Source organism: Lipotes vexillifer, unplaced genomic scaffold (assembly GCF_000442215.2).
Source record: "Lipotes vexillifer unplaced genomic scaffold, Lipotes_vexillifer_v1.1 scaffold213, whole genome shotgun sequence".
Lineage (NCBI taxonomy): Eukaryota > Metazoa > Chordata > Mammalia > Artiodactyla > Lipotidae > Lipotes > Lipotes vexillifer.
The window spans coordinates 1388073-1414068 of record NW_006780610.1 but is presented as its reverse complement, the minus strand read 5'-3'; the positions used below and the strand labels follow the sequence as shown (position 1 = coordinate 1414068).

Below are 25996 nucleotides of genomic sequence, written 5' to 3'. Positions count from 1 at the left end.
GCTATACTTTGTAACAGTCAATTCCTGCTGATTTAGGTTATTGGCTACTTCGGCTTCTAATGTCTGTACTTTTCATTTCTCTCTGAAAATGAGTCCTACACAGCTTTGCCCCTCAAATAGCCCGAAAGGAGCCAGCCAGCCCCCTTGTGGTGGTGCTAACGTAGCCTTCAAGCCTGGGTTTCTGCTGTCCTTTGCCTGAAAGCTGGACTACAAGCTTCTCCAGACTGTTCTGGGGAATGTGGGGTGAGGCCTCTTGTGAGATGCCCCATCCAAGCTGGGTGGTTCCAGAGCATAGGTTTCTGGGTCCATGATGGAGCATGGGGGCCTTCGCTGCTTTGTGTCTAGAATAGAAGGAAGGAATGGGCTTAATGAGCAGTGCTACGTTTTAACTTTGATCTGTCTTTCCAGATGCTCCTGTGTCCTGCTCCATTGCAAATAGTAAGACCAGCAATACCCTAGAGAAGGATTTAGATCTTTTGGCCTCTGTTCCATCTCCCTCATCTTCAGTTTCCAGAAAGGTGAGTCTTGTGGGTGCCTCAGGATTAAAGAGCATTCCGGAAACGGTGATTTTGATAACTTAATCATGGAACCAAGTCATGCTTCCTTGGTGGAATTGGACTTTGGTTTTCTTGGTTCTTCCCTTAACGCTATCATCTCTGTTACAGCCTAAGGTTACTGTTCATTCCATGTTGTCTCCTGCCCAAAAAGAGTGGGCCCTTTGAGTGGACTTCTGTTGAAGGTGTGTCAGATTGTAAAGGCTGATCCTGTAGGTCAGCTTCTCAGCCTGAGTTATTGCCAGAGAGTTTGTAAGTAGGAAAGACTTGAAACCTTTAATGGCTACCGTTTGTGGAACACCTGCTGTGTACAACAGGCACAGTGCTAGGTGATTTTGTATCTCATTTTGTATATTTCATTTATGATTTAAAATACTCACCACAGGGCTTCCCTGGTGGCGCAGTGGTTGAGAGTCTGCCTGCCGATGCAGGGGACACGGGTTCGTGCCCCGGTCCGGGAAGATCCCACATGCCACGGAGCGGCTGGGCCCGTGAGCCATGGCCGCAGAGCCTGCGCGTCCGGAGCCTGTGCTCCGCAACCGGAGAGGCCGCAACAGTGAGAGGCCCACATACCGCAAAAAAAAAAAAAAAAAAGAAAGAAAGACTAAAATACTCACCACAACCCTGCAAAATGAATCTTTTATAGATGAGGAAATGTTAGTTCAGAAAAGTTAATGTGACTAGCTTCTCGTTGCACAACTACTAAGTGGTGGCACTGGGATCTTAATTCAGTTCTCTCTGGATGCATCGGTTGTAGGTCATTTTTATTTGTTTATGTGTTAGTTTTCCACCAAATCACATTGTTTTGCTAAAGAACAAAGAATTGTACCAGAGCTTAACTATCAGGTGTTTCCAGATATTTATATGGTAAAAGTGTCAGGAAGCTATTAACTCAAGCCACGAATTCTTTTGCAAATGTTAGAAGCGGCAGAGAGATGCGGGAGGTCCTTACAGAGACCCCCATGAGGTCCATTCCAATCCCCACCCCCCTCCCTCTTTGCCCTAAGGTTGTAGGTTCCATGCCAACTGCGGGGAGTGCCGGCTCTGTTCCCGAAAACCTAAACCTGTTTCCAGAGCCAGGGAGCAAATCAGAAGAAACAGGCAAGAAGCAGCTCTCTAAAGACTCCATCCTTTCACTGTATGGATCCCAGACGCCTCAGATGCCTGCCCAAGGTAGAGTTCATGGGAGTCATGGCAATGTGCCGGACAGAGACGTGAGGCCTTACATGCAGGAATCATTTGCTGTGACAGGGGCAGTTGCTCTGGGGGCCAGGACATCACACTCCAAACAAACCTGAACATGACGTTCTTTGTGAAGCTACCAAGTATCAGGAGATAGAGATTAACATAACTCAGAACCATACTTCTGTGGGGTCTGGCATCACAGCTCTGTGAAGTCTGACTCAGGATCTGGATCTGGACCCTAAAGGGGAAGTGGCTGGGTCAGCAGCCTGCTGGAAGCCATAGCAAGTCTTGTAGGGGCTCTGTCTAACCGTTTTGCTGTGTAAAAGAGCATTCTGAGTTGAGTAATCCTGAGGAATTCTAGCTGGAAAGGAGCAGCCAGTGAGAGTTTGGACTCACCTTGTACGCATTCCTCTTTAACAGATCTGTATGTATGTTTTCTTGGCAGCAATGTTCATGGCTCCTGCTCAGATGGCATATCCCACAGCCTACCCCAGCTTCCCTGGGGTTACACCTCCTAACAGCCTAATGGGGAGCATGATGCCCCCACCAGTTGGCATGGTAGCTCAACCAGGAGCTTCTGGTATGGTTGCCCCCATGGCCATGCCTGCAGGCTATATGGGTGGCATGCAGGCATCCATGATGGGTGTGCCAAACGGAATGATGACCACCCAGCAGGCCGGCTACATGGCAGGCATGGCAGCTATGCCCCAGACTATGTATGGGGTTCAGCCAGCTCAGCAGCTGCAGTGGAACCTTACTCAGGTAAGCTGCTCCATTTCACTCAGGACAAGAGTTTTGAGCCTCCCTCAAGTCTGTCTCACTTAGTGTCTCTCCCTTACCCTTTGAATCCTTACAGTGTAGATGAGCTATTGCCAGAGGCATTCTCAGGTTTGCTTCATTTATTTATTTTTTTAACAGAAGATCTGTCTAACCTCAGACTTTCTAAGGCATTTTGGGTTCCTGTAGAATAAGGGTAACTGCCTAATTCTAAAACTCTCCACACTACCACATCTAATAGAATACTACAAACCTCAAATTACATGACAGTAGGCACATAAACACCGAAATCCAGCGGAGCCAGCATCACAGAGAGACCATGTGAAAAGAGGAGAGGGAGCAGGGGGCTAGAGGTGACAGAGCATAGATAAAATCACCCCCTAGAAAGAGAAGGCCCTGTCCTGATTAGAGACATGCTGAGAAGAGGTCTGAGTCGTGGTGGAGTAGAACTCTGGTTACTTGGAGAATAAAAAACAAGGGACTTGAGGGCTTCCCTGGTGGCGCAGTGGTTGGGGGTCCGCCTCCCGATGCAGGGGACACTGGTTCATGCCCCGGTCTGGGAATGTCCCACATGCCGCGGAGCGGCCGGGCCCGTGACCCATGGCCGCTGGGCCTGCGTGTCTGCTCCGCAGCGGGAGAGGCCGCAGCTGTGAGAGGCCCGCGTGCCGAGAGAAAGAAAAACAAAAAACAAAAAAAAAAACAAGGGACTTGAAATATATAGGTTTATGGGTGGTAGCTTTGGAAAAGCATTGTGTCTAGGAGAGATGGGGATGACCTAGAAGGAGGGGGTGCTCTTTGGAGACCTGGTGGTGAAGGGGAAGTAAGAAATGAGAAGTGGAAAAGAGAATCACAAAATCAGAAGATCCACCATTCTCCTTCCCACCAAATAATCATTTCACTATACTAACAGAAGAGGGCGCTCTTGTACTAACAAATCTAGTAGTCTCCCCAGACCCTCTCACCTGTCTGTATTATTGCTGATTCGGAAAAACAGAGCTCTACAAACTTTACAGAGTGGCAGATGACATTCGTACAAAACTACTATGAGAAGAAAATAGAAAATGAAAAATCAAAACATTTCAGGAAGTGGAAATTCTCCCCCCAAAGCAGTCATGAAGTAGAAGAAAACTGTTACACAATCCACCAATCTGAATTAAATGTCCTATAACAAACACTTGCAGATAAGACAAAACAGCCTGAATCAGAAATTTTAATTTTTACAAGCAAAATGGACAAAAAACTGGAAGTTGTGAAGTGAAAGTTTACTGAACTCAGGAAACAAATTGAAAAATGACACAATTATCTTAGAAATAGACTGAATTACAAGTTAGTCAAAGGAGAATAGATTCAACTGAAAATATATTTGGCATTGAGGAAAGGCATGAAACAGCTCAGAGAAGAGAACTAAATATAGAGAGCTGTAATAAGAATCAGAGAGAAAGTAATGCAGAAGTTAGGCAAAGAAGACCTAACATAAATATATTTGGAGACTCCCAAAGAAAAAGACAAAATAGTGGAACAGAATTAATATATTTAAAACTATAATACAAAACCATTTCTTAGAAATAAAAGACTTGAATATAATATTGAAAGAACCCACTGTGTATCTGGAAAAATTGACTCAGAATGGTCAACTCTAACATATCCCAGTAAACTTTTAGACTCTGTAGACAAGAAAAAAAATCCATGAGTCCATAGTGATATTTTTTAAAAGTGGGTGTGGGATAGAAGGAGGGAAAGCCTTCTTTGCTGAAGAATGACAACTAATAATTGTAGAAAGAACAGGGTATTCACACATTCTTAAAGAAATACCCTTCAGATTACTTATTAAGTACAGTGAAAGAACATATGATGGATACAACCTTAGATAAGTGATCAAACATAGAATTATCAACAGTGGGGCACATTAATTTCATGTGCTTCCTGGTATCTTATACTAAGAAGGACACATTATCACTTACATAGAAGTTTTGCCCAAAATATTTAACTTGGATCCAATCATAAGAAAACATGAGATAAATCTGAATTGAAGTATTTTCTGCAAAATAACCTACCTGGACTCTTAAAACAGTGTCAGGAAAAAATGGCGGGGGAACTCTTCTAGATTAAAGGAGACTAAAGAGATGTAAAATTGAAACGTAATGTATATTAGAATATAGTGTTAATATTAAACGTCTTGGACATATTAGTTGTAATGTGGTTCTAGGAAAGTCTTCTTTCTTATGAGATGACTCCTGACTTATTAAGGGGTGAAATATCACGATATGTGCAATTTTCAGCGCCCATCAAAGATTTTTAAAAGCTGACACGTGTATATATCAGAGAGAGAATAAGGCAAAAATGTTAACAATTGGTGAATTTAAGGAGCGATATATGGGTTTCATTGTACTATTCTTTCAACGTTTCTGTAAATTTGAAATTTTCTTTAAAAGCTGGAGGAAGAAAAATAGTTATACCTTTTCCTAAAGGAAAAGAACTTAAACAGAAAATGGACCAGACTTGGGAAATTTAAGGCATTTTTCTTTGAGAAATAGCTTCTTCTGTTCACTGCCAGAGGCCAGGCTTCCAGTTGAATTCATAAAGAGGCCCCACCCCCACCCAGGCCTGATGCCACCGACTCTTTTCTCCCAGCAATTTCCCTTCTCATACACTGAAGTCCTGAAGACATGTTGGTCTTTTTTCTTTTTCTTTTTTTTTGCCTTCCTTTGTTCATTCTGAATCGTCCAGTTTCCTTTTCTTCTTCTTCTCTCTGCTGGAGCACTTTCCCTGACACTGTCAGTAATGACTCTGCTGGAGATAAGACAGGAGCGCCAGCGTGGAGACTTCTCTTTATACTCTCAGGGTTGCCCACGGCCAGTTCACAACAGGCCCCTTCTTTTCAGGATGAGAGATTGGAAAAGAAACAGAGACTAACCTCCCATGCCGCTTTTATGTTGACTTGCTCCAGGATTCCCCCTTCCCTTACCGAGCACTAGTCTCAGACAACATCTCCCTTCTGGAAAGTCCTTCATCTTCGTGGTCTGATATCCTCGGAATGATCCGAGAGGGTTCAGGGCAGTTACGTACCACGACAGAGCTCCCCTTTGTCTCACTCTCCCCTCCCCGCAGGCGGAAGGACTCCTTCCCTGCCTGTTGCTCTAATTGGCCGCAGGTCCACAGCCCGGTCTGAGAGTCTCCTCTCTCCCTTTCAGATGACCCAGCAGATGGCTGGGATGAACTTCTGTGGCGCCAACGGCATGCTGAGCTATGGACAGTCCATGAACGGCGGGAATGGACAGGCAGCAAATCAGACTCTCAGCCCTCAGATGTGGAAATAAACACAAAGCACCTGGATGACTACCACTCTCCTCAGCTGCCTCTCTCCCCATGTTTCCTCTTTCCCCAGCTGCTCCCCTACCCCCATCCCCTTTCCTACCTCTGTCTGGTTGGTTTAGAAACTGCTCAATCTGTCACCTGGGACTTGGCATTCTGCCCAGCCCAGCCACGTCCCAAACATGCGGACCTCTCTGTTGTTTTCTGTCGTGCCTGTCCCCTAGCTCTCCTGACTCCCTCCCCAGGCTCAGCCCTGGTCCTCTCCTGGCACCAGCACCTTAGCAACTGTTGGCAGAAGGCACTTAGACTGCAGGATCAATGTGCACACCTTTGAGCACCTTTCCCACCAGGTGAAACCTCCTATCGGACTCAGAAAGGTCTGATAAGCTATTTCCATATGTTTAAATTTGGGGTGAAAACAGAGGCATCATGCTCCCCTGACTTATGGGAATGAAGAAAGTAATGAAATCAAATTAATTATTCCTTGGGTCTTAGAGCAGTTTGGCCCTAGCCCTGGCATGAGGCAAATGCCCTCCTACGAGGACGAGCAAAAATATGACTCTACTTTGCACTGAATTGCTTTCTGAATCGCTTTCTGAATCAGGCTTCAGGACTTGCTGCTTCGGCCAGCCTTTATTAGCACCAAAGACTCTACAAAGGTTCCCCACAAAAACACACACCCGTTTCCCTGCCTCCCTCCTGCCTTCAGTAGGATCTGACTTTGTGGCTGGAGGACCAACCCCTCCCGTGGGAATGCAGAGCTTGTGTGCTGTGTGTGTGTGTGTGTGTGTGTGTGTGTGTGTGTGTGTGTGTGTGTGTGTGTATTCCACCTCCCACTCCCTCCCCATCTGCTCTGGGTATTTTTGGTTTTGTTTTTTTAGTTTTAGGTTTGCAACAGAGAGGAGTTAATTTATCAACAGCCTAAAACTGTTGCCAGTTTTTCTTTAGTTAAGAAAAGGTACAATCTCATTGGTAGCTCCCTTCCTCCTTTCCCCTCTCCGCCCTGCCAGTCGCTCTCTCCTGCCGGTGTGTCCAGGCTGCTCTGTGTCCCCACCTGTCCAGGTGTATGAGGCAGAGGGCCTGGGCAGCTTTCCTCTTAGTCATCGTTCACCCCACTTGAAAATTAAAACAGGAAAACTTTGCTTAAAAGATTTCATCTTTGGGAACCACAACTCCTGGTTGCCTTTCTCCTGAGTATGTGTAAATTCCTTAATAAATATTGCAGGGAAGGACCACTCGCTTGCTCTCACTGTGTCACTCTTGGAGGAGGGTGAGTTCCACGCAGGTTTTCTGCTTTGCAGGGGCAGTTCCCTTACTTTCCGTATTTTTAAAAACTATTACATTTAGGATGGATAAACAACAAGGCCCTACTGCACAGGGAACTATATCCAATCTCCTGGGATAAACCATAATGGAAAAGAATATAAAAAAAGAATGTATATATGTATATAACTGAGTCACTTTGCTATACAGCAGAGATTAGCACAACATTGTAAGTCAACTGTGTTTCCATTAAAAAACAAAAAACTTTGTACAGAACATACCCAGGGGCCAGGCCCAGGCCCAGGCAGTCAGAAAGGGGGCCTTTCTCCAGGGGTGTCTAGAGTTGTGAGGGAGGGAACTCTGGATTTCTGTACCTGCTGGAGTCCCAGCAGTCCCAGAAGCACTCCCCCCGCCAACCCCCCGCCAATAAAAAGCTGAGCCCACACCCATCCTTCCTTGGAGTACACCTTTTGAATACTTCCAGGTGTTAAGTGAGAGGATAGCACAGTGGCTAAGAAAGTCAGCTCTGGATCAGACTGCCAGTATTCATATCCCTTCTTACTCTGTGACCTGAGCAAGCTACTCAGCCCCTGGGTCTTAGTGTAAAATGGGACTCATGGTAATACTTAAAGTAAAATGAAGCAATTCCTGTGGTGCATTTAGCACACAGGGCACTTTGCACTCAAATGTTAGCAAATATTATGTGCCATTATGTGTTAGGTATTAATTCATTCAACAAATATTTAACAAGTGCTTACAATGTGCCAAGCACTGTTTTAGGCTCTGGAGTGAAGCAATGAATCAAAACTCCCTGATCTCATGGGGTAGTGTGGTAGGAGAGATGGACAATAAACAAGTAAATAAATTATTTAATTTCAGGTAGTAATAATACAAGGTAAGACAAGTTTAGAGGAGAGGGTGGGTGTGGGACCATTTGGATGGAACAGTCAGAAGGAGGTTACCTTGGAACTGAGACCTGAATAAGGAGCCAGTTGTGTGGAGATCTGGAAAAAAAATGAGAGCAAAGGTAGGCGTCTGCGTTGGAAATCGTTCGGTGGAGGTACTGGTTTGGGAGTCATCAGGATGGTATGTAAAGCCATGAGGCCTTGGGGCCCATCAGCTGTTAGAATTTGGGAAGAAGAGATAAGAAAAAAATGAATCTGACGTAGTCCCTGCTCTCAAGAAGCTTACAGAATCATGGGGCAACAGACTTAGAATCTCTTTTACATGTTTTATGGGAGCTATAGGAAGGTCAGGGAAGCCTTCCTAAGGTCAGAGGCATTTGAGCTGAGTCCTGGGGGCCAGGGAGGAGTTAACCAGTGGGTGAGGTGGGGGTGACGAGAAGAGTCGTCCAGACAGTACATGTGAAGGAAGAGACAGAAACCTGCAAGAGCACAGAACATTCCAGGAAGCACAAGCAGTTCTGTTTCTAAGATCGGATGTGAGTCAAGGGGTGGTGAGAGGTGAGACTCAGGTGGGTTTGGGCCAGATCACGGGGGGCTTCCTTCACCCTAGGAAGGAGTTTAGCCTGAAGCATTGTAAACAGTGGAGTGACATGGTCAGATCTGAGTTTCAGGCGGCTCACTCTTAGATTGCTGACAACAGTGTGTTTGAGAGAACAAGACCAGGACTAGGGGACCAGAGAAGGGCAAGAGCTGAATGAGGGCCATGGTAGTGGAGGTGGGGAGACTGGAGCCGCTTGGAGGAGCATTTCACTAACAGCTTATGAGGCACATGGGGTGCTAAAAGGAGTAGCACAAAAACGCTAAAATAAGTTTGGAAAAGACTGCATGTTGTATCACTTCTTGTACTGATAGATCTAGAATATAATATCCAAAAAAAAGGGGAATTCTTTGGCAGCCCAGTGGTTAGGACTCGGTGCTTTCACTGCACCTGGTTGTCCTGGGTCTACCCATGGTCGGGGAACTAAGATCCTGCAAGCTGTGCAGCACGGCAAAAAAAAAAAAAAAAACACCACCAAACCAAACAAAAACAAAAACAAATAGTGATGGCTCCAAAAACTCCTGTGGTAAAACTATTTAAAACAATTAATAGACTATATTTTTTAGAGCGGTTTTAAGTTCACAACGAAATTGAGCAGAAAGTACAGAGAGTTCCCATATACCCCTGTCCCCCACCTAGCCTCCTCCACTTTTGACATCCTGCACCAGAGCTGTACATTTGTTACAAACAATGAACCTACACCAACAGATCATTATCATAATTTACATTATGGTTCATTTTGGTGGTGTATATTCTATGGGTTTTGACAAAAGTACAATGACATGTATTCACCATTATAATATAATACAGAATAGTTTCACTGTCTTGAAAACCCTCTGTGCTCTGCGTATCCATCCCTTGCTCCCACATAACTCCTGGAAACTAATGCTTTTCTTTTTTAATGTCTCCATAGTTTTGCCTTTTCCAGAATGTCATAGAGCTGGAATCATACAGTTTGTAGCCTTTTCAGATTGACTTCTTTTACTTAGTAATATGCATTTTTGTCTTTTCATGGCTTGTTAGCGCATTTCTTTTTAGTGCTGAATGATATTTCAGAGCCTGAATGTGCCACAGTTTATCTTATCTATTCACTTACTGAAGGACATCTTGGTTGCTTCCAAGTTTTGGCAATTATAAATAAAGTTGCTATAAATATCTGTGTGCAGGTTTTTGTGTAGACATAAATTTCCAATCCATTTGAGTTATTACCAAGGAGCATGATCATATGATAAGAGTATATTTAGTTTTGTAAGAAATTGCCAAGTGTCTTCCAAAGTGGCTGAACCATTTTGCATTCCTACCAGTGATGAATGAGAGTTCCTATTGCTCCACATCCTTGCTAGCATTTGGTGTTGTCAGTGTTTTTGGATTTAGGCCATTCTAATAGGTGTGTAGTGGTACCTCACTGCTGTTTTAATTTGCAGTCACCTAATGCGTAGTGTTGAATATCTTTTCAAATGTTTGTTTGCCATCTGTATACTTTGATTAGATTAAATTTAAGAACTGTTTATCAAAAGATTCCATTAACAGAGTAGAAAGGCTTACCACAGAGTAAGGGAAAATATTTGAAACACATGATAAAGGGCTTGTATTCAGAATATATGAAGAACTGCAAAACGAGAAAAAGACAGGCAAGCTAATGGAAAAACAGACAATGTGGACCTGACTAGGCACTTCAAGAGGCTACCCAAATGACTAACAAACATATGAAGAGATGCCCAATCTCATTAGTAATTGGGGAAATACAAATAAAAACCACAATGAGACATCACTAAACACCTACCAGAATGGCTAAAATGAAAAAAGATAATCCAAGTGTTGGCAAATATGTGGAGCAATGGGAACACACAACTGGTAGGAGCATAAATTGATACAACTACTTTGGAAAATGGTTTAGTATTATCTACTAATGTTGCTACATAGATATACCTATAATTCAGTAATTCTACTCCTAGGTATACACCAAATAGAAATGCATGTACATGAGCATTAAAGACAAGCATAAGAATGTTCATCATTATTCATGATGTCACCAAACCAGAGACAATCCAGATGTCCATCAGCAGAAAAATGGGTAAAGAAATTGTAGTATATTTATGTAATAGAATACTAAACAGCAATGGAAATTGCCAAACCAGAGTTATATACAACCACATAGAGAAATCTCACAAACTTAATGTTGAAAGTATTTCTCACTGTGTCATTCGAAAGTATGTTGCAGACATAGTGATACTTCACCATTAAATATTTGAGCATATGCACCTTCTAAGAGTGATATATTCTTCTATATAACCACCATACCATTTTCATACCATATTTGAGCATGCACCTTCTAAGAGTGATATATTCTTCTATATAACCACCATACTATTTTCATACCATATTTGAGCATGCACCTTCTAAGAGTGATATATTCTTCTATATAACCACCATACCATTTTCATACCATATTTGAGCATGCATTTTCTGAGTGATATATTCTTCTATATAACCACAATACCATTTTCATACCAATGAAGATTAACAATAATTCAATACCACCTAAAATTCTGTCCATTTTTAATTTTTGCCAGTTGTCCCAAGAATGTCTTCTGTTCCTTTTTTTTTTTCTTTTAACCAAGATCCAATTTAGCTTTATGCATTGCATTTGGTTATTATGTCTATTCAATTTCTTTTCATTTGGAACAATGTCTCTACCCTTTTTCCCCATGACGTTGACTTTTTGAAGCCAATTCGTAGAAAGTTCTACAGTTTTCATCTACCTGGAAACTAGAAAGTAGGTCTAGATTCACTTTAAATATTTTGACAAGAATATCTCATAGTTTATCTGGAGTACATCATATCACATCAGGGAGCAAATAATACCTGGAGGAAGGGACTTACACTGTCATTAGCAAAAAAATGAGGAATCCATATGAAAATATTGAGTGTTCGATCAAGAAGACCAAGATGGGGCTTCCCTGGTGGCACAGTGGTTGAGAGTCCGCCTGCCGATGCAGGGGACACGGGTTCCTGCCCCGGTCCGGGAAGATCCCACATGCCCCCGAGCGGCTAGGCCCGTGAGCCATGCCCACTGAGCCTGCGCGTCCGGAGCCTGTGCCTCGCAATGGGAGAGGCCACAACAGCGAGAGGCCCGGATACCGCAAAAAAAAAAAAGAAGAAGAAGAAGACCAAGATGTAATTTAGGGTCAGGTGGTATGTATTGGCATGCATGCACCTACCACAGATCTTAGGTTTAATGTCCTGGATGCAGCATCTGGGCATATTTAAAATAGATAAACATTATATTGGCCAATCCTAAAAGCTGGGAAGACAGAAATTCCTTTGTATAATGTAGAGAAAAGATTCTAAAACTCAAGGAATTCTGGAATGAATTACCAAATATGTCATCCCTTTTCCCAACCTGTCCCTGGCAGAACCCTGAAGGCATTCCCTTTACCCAATGGCTTGAGACATACTTTCTTATAGAATTTCTAGAATCCTTAAAACGTGACTTAGCAGGTGTTCTCTAGAGGCCAAGAATGCTAAAGTGTACTCCCTATCTTCAGTGGAGTTGGGGCGTTTCCAATAGTAGCCTTTAACAGTGGCCCACCTGCAATTTATGGTAATCAGAATGGATACCAAGATCTTTGGAGGTGATTAATTGAGGATAGGAACCCAGATAAGTAGCAGCTCACTAAAGCCCTGCTTGATCTGCATAGCCAAAATTTCTCCAGGTTTGGAGACAGATGTCATCAAGATAAAAATGTAGCCCTGTATTCTATTGCTAGACCTGAGCTAGTTCAAAGACCTAGAGCCTATGGAAAAATGGAGAGGCCAGGTATCCTTGAGGAGGGAGCTTATAAAAGCCCCATTAGTGTATAATGTGTATCTTACTTCTGGCTTTCCCCAAAGGGACCCGTTACCATTTTACCTGGATCAATACACTAGGGAAACTACACAAACACTTTGGCAACAGTTGGACACTAGCTGTTAGCTATCACTATGTCCTGAGTACCCATAATGTTGGCCGCTTGTCAGAGTGGAAGCATAGAGGGATCAGGTAATGATGGAGTTTTGAACTAATTCAGTCTCACCATAGGCCCAATGGAACCTTAAACCCCTCCTGTAGTAGTTTCCCACTTCGGAGTGTCTAGTTGGAAAAGATGCCCTTAGCAACTGAAAGAATTCTCACATTGGCTTTTGCGGACCAGTGAAGTAAGGACTGTTGAGAAAAGAGTGGAGAAGAGGAAGCTCCTGGAGCTCTTCCCTATCAAAATAATAAATCAGTAGCAGTATTACATCTCTGGGAGAATTTAAGAACCACATGTCCATTTAACTTCAGTCTAGCTGGTGCAAAAGATGGATGCGTTTGGGAGAAAGACAGTAAATTACCACTAACTTCTTCAGGGTAATACCTCCAAACTGGGTGATACTCATTACAGGTGCTTTTCCAGAAGTTATTTCCTTATTGAATCTAATCAGGATAGTTTTTGACACATGATATATGTCTATTAACATTATAATTTTGGAGAGAGAATTTATCCTGATAAACAAAAATATCAGAAGGAATTTGCTTTCCCTTGGTAGAACAGCAGTGTGAGTTTACCAACCCCATCTGAGGAATATGACACCTCTTAGATCTATGCAATAGTTCAATCTGTAGAGGCTTTGGCTCTCTCACCACAGTAGATTGTATTTTCCAAGATGGCTCCCGCCAACATATACCCCATCCCACACTGGCATTCTTCCATTGGAAGGTGGGGTCTATTTTCTCTCCCTTTGAACACGAGTAGTCCTTTGTAACTGCCTCAACCAACAGAATGCAGCAGATATGACACTGTGTGACTTCTCAGGCTAGGTGATAAAAGGGCAATACATATGGCTTCTTCCTGGCTCTCTCTCTCTGTCTCGGGACTCTTGCCCTTCATATCAAGGCAACAGATTTTGAGAAAGCCCAGGCCACATAGAGAAGTCATATGTGGGTTTCTGGTCAACAGCCCTGGCCAGGCCTACGTGGCAGTAAATAACCTTCAGATGATTCCAGCTCTTTGCCTTTTTTATCTTTTTAACATCTTTATTGGAGTATAATTGCTCTACAATGGTGTGTTAGTTTCTGCTTTATAACAAAGTGCATCAGTTATACATGTTCCCATATCTCTTCCCTCTTGCGTCTCCCTCCCTCCCACCCTCCCTATCCCACCCCTCTAAGGTGGTCACAAAGCACCGACCAGCTCTTTGCCTTTGAGTCTTTCAGTTAGGCTCCCAACATAATGGCACAAAGACAAGCTGTCCGCACTGTGCCCTGTCTGTATTTCTGACTTATGGGAACTGTGAGAGATGATAAATGATTATTATTGTTTTAAGCAGGAAGTAACAGGCAATCTATCATGTACTCTAATCTACAAGGAGTCCTGCCACATCAATGAATTATTTGAGGCATGTTGGGCTGATTCTTTTATTTTTTTTTATTTTTTGGCCACACCGTGACCAGTGATCAGACTCGTGGCCCCTGCATTGGGAGCGTGGATTCTTAACCACTGGACCACCAGGGAAGTCCCCAGGCTGACCCTTTTAAAGGAAAGAACACGTTGCTGAACTTGCTACCCTCTGTATTAAAATAGAAGTACGGCACTTGATGAGTCCCTTTGGATTTGTAAAGCAAATATACCATAGTTGGGTGTGTTGACACAACGGATTTTGGAGGTGACCTGAAAAACTGCCTACTTCAAGTGGAGTCCAGAGTGACAAATGTTCCTCTTGTTCAGGCTACAGTTTCTTCCCTCAGTCCGCAGATCAGTAGCAGATCAGGATACTGTTTGGACACTCTTATAAGCCCCAATTAAAGAATCACCAAGAAGGCAATTATGGTTTTCAAAGCTATGCCCTCTTTGGCAAGTAACTATTTCCCCACCTGGCCTTGGTGGGGATTGAATCCCAGATCATGAGACCCTAGGTGCCATGGGACGAGAGTTGCCCATAATGAACTGGGTGGTGGTCTGCCTGGGCCATATCTTTGGAGAACCTTCCATGTCAGTATCTTTAGATCTTTTTCTCTTAGGCCGATTGGAGTCACTGGAGAAGTGTTTTCAAATTTGCTACCCAGGGAGTATAGACCTGTGTGGAAGCATTCTGGGAAGAAGGTTGGGAGTCTCAAGTTCAGTGTCCATATTTTCATGTATCCTTGCCCCATTCCCTCCTCCATTTCCAGCATAGTACCCTGCCCTCAACTGTGCCTGGTGTTCTTCAGTTCAGAAACCCCTCTGTTTTCTCTTCTCCTTAAACTACCCCTCCAGTCTTCCACAGAGAGATAAAGGACAGTCACCTGACTGTGGAGTACTGTAGAGATGCTGGAAATCTAACTGCTTCTAACAGATTTGCAACCAATATTCTATGTTTAACATTGCTTTCACTCCCCATTTCCAGAAGTACCCCCAGGCAACCAATTTGTTTGCTTTTGGGGATTCTGTAATGTAAATCAGGTTGCTTCTTGGCTTTCCCCACTGCTCACTTAGGATTCAGCCTTTTAAGAACTCATAATGCTATTATCATTCATCCATTTCTTGTCTTCTGGATTTATGCTTTTGGTTTTAAATCCCTTTTTTCTGCAGTTATGATGGGATTTTGTGAGGGAGTGGAGCTAAATACATGTGTTCCATCTGCTCCCTTTAACTAGAACTTAAGACCACATGACAAGGGCTAAGAAGGCAGAAAGGCCAGAGGATGGGACCCTTCTTTTGGAAAGGGGTACAGTTTTCCCAGGGAAGAGAGTTATGGACTGAGAGCCTCAAGGAAAAGAACACCTGTGGGACGAGGGTTGTGACTACAGTCCTTGTGAATTCCAAAGTGTCAAGTACTTTCTTTCTAAGAGAGTTCAATTTCATTACGAATGTAATTCTGAATTTCCCTGACTCTCCCATAAAAGTTTTCATAAGACTGTTCAGTCTGGTTTATGAATATTGTGGGAGTTTAAGGAAAGCAAGAAGAAGATGGCTTTAATCTCTCCCATTGTCTCCCAGGATGGAGAAGGGGCATTAGCTTTGAGTGCCCACCCCCTAGTGAAACCAATGGACCCCGGAGGATTGTTCCAGAGAGGACAAGAGAAGAAAGAGTAGCCATCTGTTAACTCTCATGTGTTAGTGAAGTTTGTTCCTTTGAGGAGAAAGGACTCCAGCAAAATTCTGGATTTTTTAAGTGGAGTGGCAAGATGATTTATAAACTGAATGAATTCACTGGAAGCAGAAGCTCAGAACCAGGGGTGACTTTCAGACAATTTTATTTTTTATTTTTTTTTTTATTTTCAATTGAAGTATAGTTGATTTAAATTGTTGTGTTCATTTTTGCTGCACAGAAAAGTGACCCAGTTATACAAATATATACATTCCTTTTTATATTCTTTTCCATTATGGTTTATCTCAGGACATTGAATATAGTTCCCTGTGCTATACAGTAAGACCTTGTTGTTCCTCCATTCTATATTGTTATAGTTTGCATCTACTAATCCCAAACTCCCAGTCCATCCCTCCCCCACTGCCCTCCCCTTGGCAACCACAAGTCTGTTCTCTATGTGAAAGACAATTTTAATTGCTACATATTTATCTTTTTAACTGTTTAATTGAAGTATATCCTACATATAGGAAAGTATACAAACTATACATGTACAGCTTGATGAATTTTCTATGTATTTATTTTTAATGTGTATTAGAAGAAATATAATTGGTACATTAAATATGGAATTTCAAGGATATTATTGCTTGGGATTAGAGTAGTGTAGGCTGGTAAGGCACTCACCTTACAAGGACTGCATGACTTGTAGGATCATTGTTCACACATTCAGTGACTGATTTGGGTTCTCTCGGAAACACATCCTGACAAAGGGTTGGGCACAAGTAGTTTATTTGGGAAATACCAATAGCGGGTGGGGGAAATGAGACAGGCAAAGGAAGATAGCCAGTAAAGGATACACTATTAAGCTAGTTATCTCTGTAGGAGACTGGAGCTTAATCACACTGAAACCCTGGGAAACTGCATAATACAAATCTCAGAATCATTCCACCTAGTGGTGAGCAGACTGGGTATTGTCAAACCAACCGGCAAGAGTCATTGGTTGAGCCCCGGTGGTGGGTGTAGTGGGAGGGTTATCAGTGTTAATTCCTTGCCCAGCTGCAGAGATGCAGATACTGGCAGCTGGCATCGCTGAAGCACACTGGGAAGTCTGAAGGGTATGCACAGGACACAAACAGCGTCAGCTACTGTAACTAAACTTACCATCATAAGTGCTTGGAAGCATGGATAGTATAGATGATTCTGAGTGCTAGCACAATTCCTCCTGCTGTAAGTTGACAATCATTTGTGATGGAAAATATGTAGAAGTTTATATAATTGTAAATTGAATTGGGGCCTCACTCTGTCACTAATCATAATGTTAATTCCTTTTGACCCTATCATGAATCAGTGGTGAAAATGGTATTTCTAAAGGATAGGGCTGAAAATTGCAATAGAAATGTAAACAGTAGTGGTGATTTGAATAAAATTTACCAATTATGCACAGGGAGAACCTGGGCGTGAAGGTTTAAGATAAATACCTAACAAAGTTAAGATTATCAGTCCTATAAGAGAGGGTCACTGAATTCTCCGATTTTCTCAGATCCATGAAGAGATGGACAATGATTTCAAACACATTCTGTTTCATTCAGAAGCTTATTGGTTCTGAATGAAACCACTGAAGAGCAGCATCTCTTCAAGATGCTAAAATGACTTCATCTTTCTGGATCACATTTGTAAGAGCATGCTCCTAACTGGCACTGGCTCCAGATAGATTTATCCTTTGAATAATCTAAATGCAGTCCTGCAAGGCAAGGATTAAACCAGTTTTCCAGTTGAAAGATCAAATGCACTGAATAACAATGCTGTGTAACTGGAGCCGTGGGGTGGACCTCTTTAAAATGGTGAGTTGGGGACTTCCCTGGTGGTCCAGTGGTTGGGACTCAGCACTTTCACTGCCATGGACCCAGGCTCAATCCCTGGTGGGGGAATTAAGATCCCACAAGCCGTGCAGCGTGGCCAAAAATAAATATTTTTTTAATTAAAAAAAAAGTTCTTTTATCTATAAAAATAAAATAAAATGGTGAGTTGGGTTCCTTTTGTTTGGATGATATGCTGATTAACTCATCTGAACTACTGTCTGGTACTATATTTTGAAGATTATGAAGAGACACTTGAAAGACTTACTTAAATGTCTTCATAGGGATTTTCTGAATCTGGTGGCAGGGATGAATAGATAAGGAGCCCTCTCTCCAGTATCTCCGATCTTTAGTCAAACAACTTGACACGTTTTGAAGATCAAATTCTAGATATTGTGTTAGATGTCCTATTGAAATAATTATTAAACAAAAATTTCTGATAATTTTGGTTAGTTTCTAACTCCATCAGAAATGCAGTTATCTTGTCCTTATATACCATGCATACAAGTGAATTAGGATTTCCAGTGCTGGCTCATATCAAATCTGAAAAATGGAAACATTAATGTAGAAGGCTGTCTTTTTTTTTTTTTTTCAGTAAGTGACATCAATCCAAATATCTCTCCCTACTTTTAAATTGATAAACAATTCCATTCTTTGCATTGAGAAACTTATTTTCAGATATGTACTTTTGTAAATTGACTGAGTTATTATTTCTTCTTTTCATTGTTTTATTTAAAATTTTAATTTCTTGGATACAGTATTTTTATTTATTTTGTGGCATGTAATGCTTTCCTATTTACAGTAGAAAAATTTGTTCTCTTTTTCAACACATTTATTGAAATAAAGGGAGTTGAGAGCTTCAATATAATGCAGCCAGCATCATTTGGCATAAATCCCCAGTTCAAGCACAGTGTTACAATGATCTGCTTTAGGATCATGTTATGTTCCTTTTGTTTAATTTGTGCATGTTAACAGTGTAGCATGTATTTTTCTCTACATTCAGATACTCTACACCAATGTAAGTATGCATATAATAGTAGTATATTTACATACACACATATACCTGTATATATACACACAAATATACATATTTTGGGGATAATTATTAGTCTGAATCATATATTGCCTTTTTGTATGTCAAAACTGATCAAATATTAGGAAATTCACATGATTTAATTTAATACTTTCTCACTTAAAAATATCTCATGGAAATCCCACCAAGGGATGGTATAGCTCCAATTGATTCATTTATAAGGCCTTTTTAAAGTTCTTAGTGTGGGCCAATCATCCAATTCAGCAGTTTCCATACTGGTGGGCATTTACTTTCCTATTTTCTGCCAGTAAAACCAGTTCTGCAATAACCATTCTTGTACAGTTGTCCTTTGTAACAATGCTATTTTTTCCAAGGGATAGATTCTCAAAGTAGGAATGATTTGTAAAAAGAGTATGTATTTTTTATTTTAAGAGATGTTTCCAGATTACTTTCCAGAAAGATAGGCGTCCACTTCTGTAAACAACGTATGGGAGTAATCTCTCCCTGCATTCCCGCTTGCAATAGCTGTTCTAGTTCTTATTTTTGCCCAGTTTGGGTGTAAAGTGATGTCTCATTATTACTTTTAATTTGCGTGTTTGGCTATCTTTTAATATGCTTGTTGACTATTTGGATTTCTCTTCTGTGAACTGTCTAATCATCATGTTCTTTGTGTATTTTCTCACTGGGTTATTTTTTTCTCCCCCCCACCTCCACTTTTTTTACAGGGATGAAGTTAACTTGAAATCAGTAGTTGAGGTATTGTTGTTATTGACTGTCAGTGCCCAAGCACTGGTTAAATTATGTGCATTGTTGGAACTGGAACTGTTGAGTATAATTACTATGTTAAGTATTGTAAAAGTTACAGAGTGGTTTGGCATTACAATGAAAAATTATGATGTACATAAAAAGGCACAGAAACAGAGCAGCATGAGATGTAACAAAAATCCATGCCTAGAAATAGTCTGGCTGAAAGAGCTCCTTCATTAAGTATAAAATAAAATTCTACACTGTAAAAAACTGTGTATTAATTTAATTGCAATATTTTTCTTTATTAGTAGTACATAAAGAATAGTGTATTTAAAAAAATGATATTTTAGAGTCAAATACATATTTTTGTCTATCTGCATTACAAATATTTTCTTCAGATGTGTCATCTGTATATTGACTTTGTTTAAGTGATCTTTTGCCTACAAGAGCTTTTAATTTTTATCTAGTCAAGTATGTTGATCAAGTTTTCAGACTTTTTGTTAAAAACGTTTCTCCCACTAATAGATTGTATACATACTTTTTTTCAACATTTTTATTGGGGTATAATTGACATACAAGAAAACCGCAAGTGTTTAATGTCTACATTTGATGAGTTTGGACATGTGCATGGACCCATGAAACCATCATCACAATTAAGAAAGCAGAATTTATATAGAATCTATTTTCACCTCCAAAAGTTTCCTTGAGTCTTTTTTAATTTTGTGTGTGTGATGAGAACACATAACATGAGATCTACTCTCAACAAATTTCTAAGTGTGTGATACAGTATCGTTAACTATAGGCACAATATTTTACAGTGGATCTTTAGAACTTATCTTGCAGAACTGAAACCTTATAGCAATTGAACAACTCCCATTTTCTTCTCTCCCCAGCCCCTGGTAACTACTGTTCTATTTGTATATGTGCTCTTTTGGATTTGCTTGCAAGATTTTTGTTCTGTTATTACATGTAAGAGTTTAATACAACTGGAATATTTCTGAATATGGTTTAAGATAGGGATCCGTTTTTATTTTCTTCCAGATTGATAAGTACTAAAATTCCATAGGCTTCACTTACTAAACAATTCACCTATTTCCTTCTGAATTGAGCTACCATCTTTGTCATTTAATAAATTCTCATATATACTAGAATCTATTTTTCGATTCCCTAGTCTGTTCCATTGGTTTATTGGTTCTCACACCAGTATCATAATTATATGGCTATGATGACCCAAAGACACTCCAGAATCCTTTCAATAATCATCACCATCATCATCATCATCATCACCATCATCATCATCCTTTTAACTTAGAAAGCAATTCTGGTGAACTTGTTCCTTGCAAATAAAAGAGACTTAATCACAAAACTATGCATAGAATCACCTTTCTTTGAACATTTTAGTAGTTTACTTTAAAACAAAACTTAACTTTCCAGAAATTATATGATGTGTAACATGTACAGTAGAAACCCAACTTGATTTGTTCCTGTTGTGGACTGAATGTTTGTGTCCCTGCCCAATTCAAATTCAGTTTGAAACCCCAATATGACTGTACTTGGAGATAAGATCTTAGGTTAAATGAGGTCTTAAGTAAAGGATTTGTGTCTTTATAAGAAAAAATACCAAAGAGCTCACTCTCTCTTCGTATATGCATACAGGAAGAGGTCATGTGAGACCTCACATGAGGTCTCACACACAGCAAGATGGCAGCTACCTACAAGTCAAGAGAAGAGTCCTCAGAATGTTTGTAATCTACCTTGCCAGCACCTTGATCTTGGATTCCCCAGCCTTCAGAGCTGTAAAAAAAAAAAAAAAAAAAAAAAAAATTCTGCTGTTTAAGCTATCCAGTCTATGGTATTTAGTTGTAGCAGCCCAAGCAGACTAATACAGTTCCCTAAATGGCTAACTAGTTGTCCTAATGACACTTAATGAATAATTCATCATCACTCCACTAATTTGTAATGCCACTTTTTTTTTTTTTTTTTGCGGTACATGGGCCTCTCACTGTTGTGGCCTCTCCTGTTGCAGAGCACAGGCTCCGGGCGCGCAGGCCCAGCGACCACGGCTCACGGGCCCAGCCGCTCCACGGCATGTGGGATCTTCCCGGACCGGGGCACGAACCTGTGTCCCCTGCATTGGCAGGCGGACTCTCAACCACTGCGCCACCAGGGAAGCCCTAATGCCACTTTTATAATATTTTAAATTTAAGTAAATTACCAAGTCTGTTTTGGGGGTCCCAATTTCATTTCATTAATTTATTAGTATATTTTGGCAGTAGTTTTATCTTATTTTGATTATTGTGCCTTATATTATATTGGTAAAACAATTTGTACCAATTATATTGGTAGGTCAAGTCTGACATCAGTTGGAAAATTTTACTGGCCATTCTGGAATACTTACCATTCCAGGTAAACTTTAGAATCATTTGATTTAATAAAAGGAAAAGTTGAGATTTTGATTGTGGAGCATTCAAGGAGGAAAAGTGACATATTTAGAATGTTCTATTCCAGTCCATGAACATGGTGTACATCATTATTCTCTCCATTTAAATCAGTAACTTTTGTGGTTTTATTTATAATGTCCTGCATAACTCTTGTTGTTCATTCTTAGCAATATTTTTCCAATATTTTATTATGAAAATATTCAAACATACAGGAACGTTGAAAGAGTTTTACAGTGAGCATACATGTACCACTACCTAGACTCTACCATTAACTTTTTACTATATTTTATGCTGTTTTTTTGTTGAGTAGTAGACAGAAGCACAGACTGCCTGGATTCACCACTTGCAAGCTGTATGATGCAGGCCAAGTTACTTAACTTCTCCAAACCTCAGTTTTCTTATCTGCAAGGTGGGAATAATAATAGCATTTACCTCAAGGGGTTGTTATGAGGACTACATTGGTTAAAATATGTAATGCGGGACTTCCCTGGTGGCTCAGTGGTTAAGAATCCACCTGCCAACACAGGGGACATGGGTTTAAGCCCTGGTCTGGGAAGATCCCACATACCATGGAGCAACTAAACCCGTGCATCACAACTACTGAGCCTGTGCTCTAGAGCCTGCGAGCCACAACTACTGAGCCCACGTGCCTAGAGCCCATGTTCCACAACAGAGAAGTCACTGCAGTGAGAAGCCTGGGCACCACAACAAAGAGTAGGCCCCACTTGCTGCAACCAGAGAAAGCTGCATGCAGCAACTTAGACCCAACACAGCCAAAAAAAATAATTAATTAATTTAAAAAATATGTAATGCACTTAGAACAAAGCTTCATACTCTGTAAATACTATATGCTGGTGTGTTAGTCTGCTTGGGCTGCTATAACAAAATATCATAGACTGGGTGGCTTAAACAATGGAAATTTATTTTTTCACAGTTCTGAAAGCTAGAAGTCCCAGATCAAGGTTTGGCAGGATCCGTTTCTGACGAGGGCTCTCTTCCTGTCTGTATATGGTGACTTCTTGCTAAATCCTCATATTACCTTTCCTCAGTGTCTGCCTTCAGAGAGAGATTAAGCCCTCTGATGTCTCTTCTTAAAAAGACACTAATCCTATAGGATCAGGGCCCCACCCTTATGACCTCATTTAATCTTAATTACAGACTGTCCCCAACTTATAATCTTTCAACTTTACGGTTGTGTGAAAGTGATATGTATTCAGTAGAAACCATAATTTGAATTTTAATCTTTTCCTGGGCTAGCAATATTTGGTATAATACCCTCTCATGATACTGGGCAGTGGCAGTGAGCCTCAGCTCCCAGTCAGTCACAGTCATAAGGATAAACAACCAATGTACTTACAACCATTCTGCACCCACACAGCCATTTTGCTCACATTCAGTACAGTATTCAGTAAATTACATGAGATATTCAATACTTTATTATAAAATAAGCTTTGCATTAGATGATATTGCCCAACTGTAGGGTAATGTAAGGGTTCTGAGCACGTTTAAGGGAGGCTAGGCTAAGCTATGATGTTTGGTAGGTTAGGTGTACTAAATGCATTTCTGACTTACTGTATTTTCAATTTATCATGGGCTTATCTGGATGTAACCCCATCATAAGCCCAGGAAGGTCTGTACTTTTTTTTTAAATTTATTTTATTAATTTATTTATTTTTGGCTGCATTGGGTCTTCGTTGCTGCTCAGGGGCTTTCTCTAGTTGCAGAGAGCGGGGGCTACTCTTTGTTGCAGAGCAGGGACTCTAGGCACGTGGGCTTCAGTAGTTGTGGCTCCCAGCCTCAAGGGCTTTGTTGCTCCGCGGCATGTGGGATACTCCCGGACCAGGGCTCCAACCCGTGTCCCCTGCATTGGCAGGCGGATTCTTAACCACTGCGACACCAGGGAAGTCCAAGATCTGTACTTTCTTACTCCAAATATAGCTACACTGGGGGTTAGAGCTTCAACATATGAATTTGGAGAGCTGGATGGAGAGACACAGACATTCAGTTCATAATAGCTAGCAATCACATAGTTTTTTTTGTTTTGTTGTGGATTTTTGTCTTTGGCCGCACTGCGCGGCTAGCGGAACTACCCTGACCAGGGACGGAACTCGCGCCCCCTGCAGTCCAAGCGCAGAATCTTAACCACTGGACCACCAGGGAAGTTCAGCAATCACATAGTTTTATTCTATTTTCTGAATTGTTATTTTTGTAGGCTATTGATGTAGAAAATAAAACAGCATTACAGTATAATCATTTTTGCAGAAAATACATACAAATTCATTTTAAAAATTGTGTGTGTGTAGGTGTCTGTGCACCAAATGTTAGCAATGGTTACTCTGCTTGGTGACATTACAGGTAACAGTTATTTCATATTTTGTGGCATTTTAGAAATATAAGGAAAGCAATTAACGTAAGAACTTATTGAATAATAGGACAAACAACTACCTGACCGTGGTATTCTTTTAATGAAACACTGGATTCCATTCCACTTTCAGTCTTTTCCACGTACATATTAAGTGAAAGTGGTATGGATTCTTTCACACCAATGTTGTTTCGACAAAAAAGAGATACAAACGTTTCCCTTTGTCAAGGGTTTCAAATCTCCCGGCGGAAACATTCACACGTCTATGCCTGGCAGAGGGGAGCCGGTTCTATTCAGTAGTCTCGGCGGGGACGGGAACACAGGCTTTGTTTCCTTCCGCAGGAGCAGGCTGCTTCTCCCTGGGTTGGGGTCCCGAGCTGCGTGCAAACGGAGAGTGATGGGACTGTATCCCGGGGCGCATCCCGGGAGTCGCCGGCGAGCTGGCAGGCTGCCCCGCAGGACGCCGGGAACCGCGAGCGGAGGCTGCTGCAGCGCAGGCGCACCGGCCGGGCTGCGCTACGTGGGGCGTCTTGGCACTGCGCGGAGACCGGTCCGTCGCGGCGGGAGGGCTAGGGCGTGCGGCCCGAGATGGTGAGAGGGGTGAGCCAGGGCTCCCCTGGGTCTGGGGAGGGGACAAGCCGGGTAGCGCCGCCTCGGCCCCGCCCGCTGTCACCCGTGGCGCGCAGTGTGCCCCGCGCCCCAGAGTCGGCTCAGACAAAGGCTGCGAGGGCAGGGCCGGGCGGGTCAGCCCTGGAGAAAAGGTTTATCCTCTCCATTTCGGGAGGAGGAAACTGGATTAGCGGGGTTACGGGATTTGCCGCAGCCGGCAAGGGAAGGAGCTGGGATTCAAAGCCAGATCCTTTTTGATTCCAGATCTCAGACTACTTTAAACCTAGTGCTGCCTAAAACAAAAGAATTGGGTTTTATTTATCCCTTTATGCTTCATGACCCCAGCACGGTGTTTTGGACCATATGGACTGTATATATCCATGGTCTCCATGTATCTTTTGTAAACAATGTTCAGTGATTGGTGCAAGTTCTAGAATTCTGACCATGTGATTGAACTTTCCGGATCCTTTTGCTGACTCTGATGTTTTCTAACCAGCATGGCTAGGGGCCTGTACACTTGGCGATTTAGAATAAATACCTGGAGCCTGCCACTGCCTGCTGAGGAGACAGATGGAGCGCAAGGATGGGAGGTGTTCCTTGAGAGCCTAGGGAGTAAAAAGGTCCAGACTCCGGATTTTGGTGCTGTATGTTCGCCGGGTTCCTGAGGGTGGAGGACACCTGTGCAACTGTGAAGCCGCCCGTCAGTTTCCGGCAGTTTCTTCATCAAAAGTGGACAAGCCCAGTCAGGACTCTCTGTCCTGTGAGCTGAGCTACAGTTTGCCAGAAAGGAGCGCTGAAGTTATCGTGCTTCAGCGACTCCTAATCACCCTGCCCGTCGAGGCCAGCACCTGGGTGAAGTTGCACCATCCAAAGAAGGCCACGGAGGGGGCGCCCCTGTGGGAGGACATGACTAAGATGTTTGAAGGACAAGGTGAGAATAGACTGCTGTGTGGGAGGGAGGCAAAGCAGCATCGTCTAGGGTGGGAAGGAAAGTGGGCACCTGAGCAGAAGCATCGGCTTAGGTAAAAGGTCTCTGGAGTTCTTGATTATTGCTCCTGGCTTGGGGTTTTCCCAAGTAGTAGTGGTTAGTTCAGACTAAAACTAATATTTCATTGTCATGGCTGTGTATGTTATTTCTTTTTATCTTCCCCATGGGTGCGTGGGGCTGGGAGGACTTGCCTGATTTTCCTTATTTTACAGTGAGGAAATGTGAATCAAATGAATGACCTGTCCAGGTATTGGGTGGGTAGGTCAGAAGTAGAAGGCAG

General features: G+C 42.0%; 2 protein-coding genes across 2 annotated transcripts in view; both read left to right on the top strand.

Moving 5' to 3' along the window:
• The window catches only part of SMAP2 (small ArfGAP2), a 47685-nt gene extending 41852 nt beyond the window's left edge, over positions 1-5833 (top strand). The window contains exons 7-10 of the mRNA XM_007453752.1: positions 409-518; positions 1562-1727; positions 2185-2501; positions 5708-5833. Coding sequence (XP_007453814.1) covers positions 409-518; positions 1562-1727; positions 2185-2501; positions 5708-5833 — 719 coding nt within the window. The remainder of the gene's footprint in view (positions 1-408; positions 519-1561; positions 1728-2184; positions 2502-5707) is intronic.
• Positions 5834-25538: 19705 nt separating this feature from the next.
• ZFP69B (ZFP69 zinc finger protein B) overlaps positions 25539-25996 on the top strand; it is an 11162-nt gene continuing 10704 nt past the window's right edge. Inside the window, exon 1 of the mRNA XM_007453748.1 lies at positions 25539-25659. Coding sequence (XP_007453810.1) covers positions 25635-25659 — 25 coding nt within the window. The 5' untranslated portion in view covers positions 25539-25634. The remainder of the gene's footprint in view (positions 25660-25996) is intronic.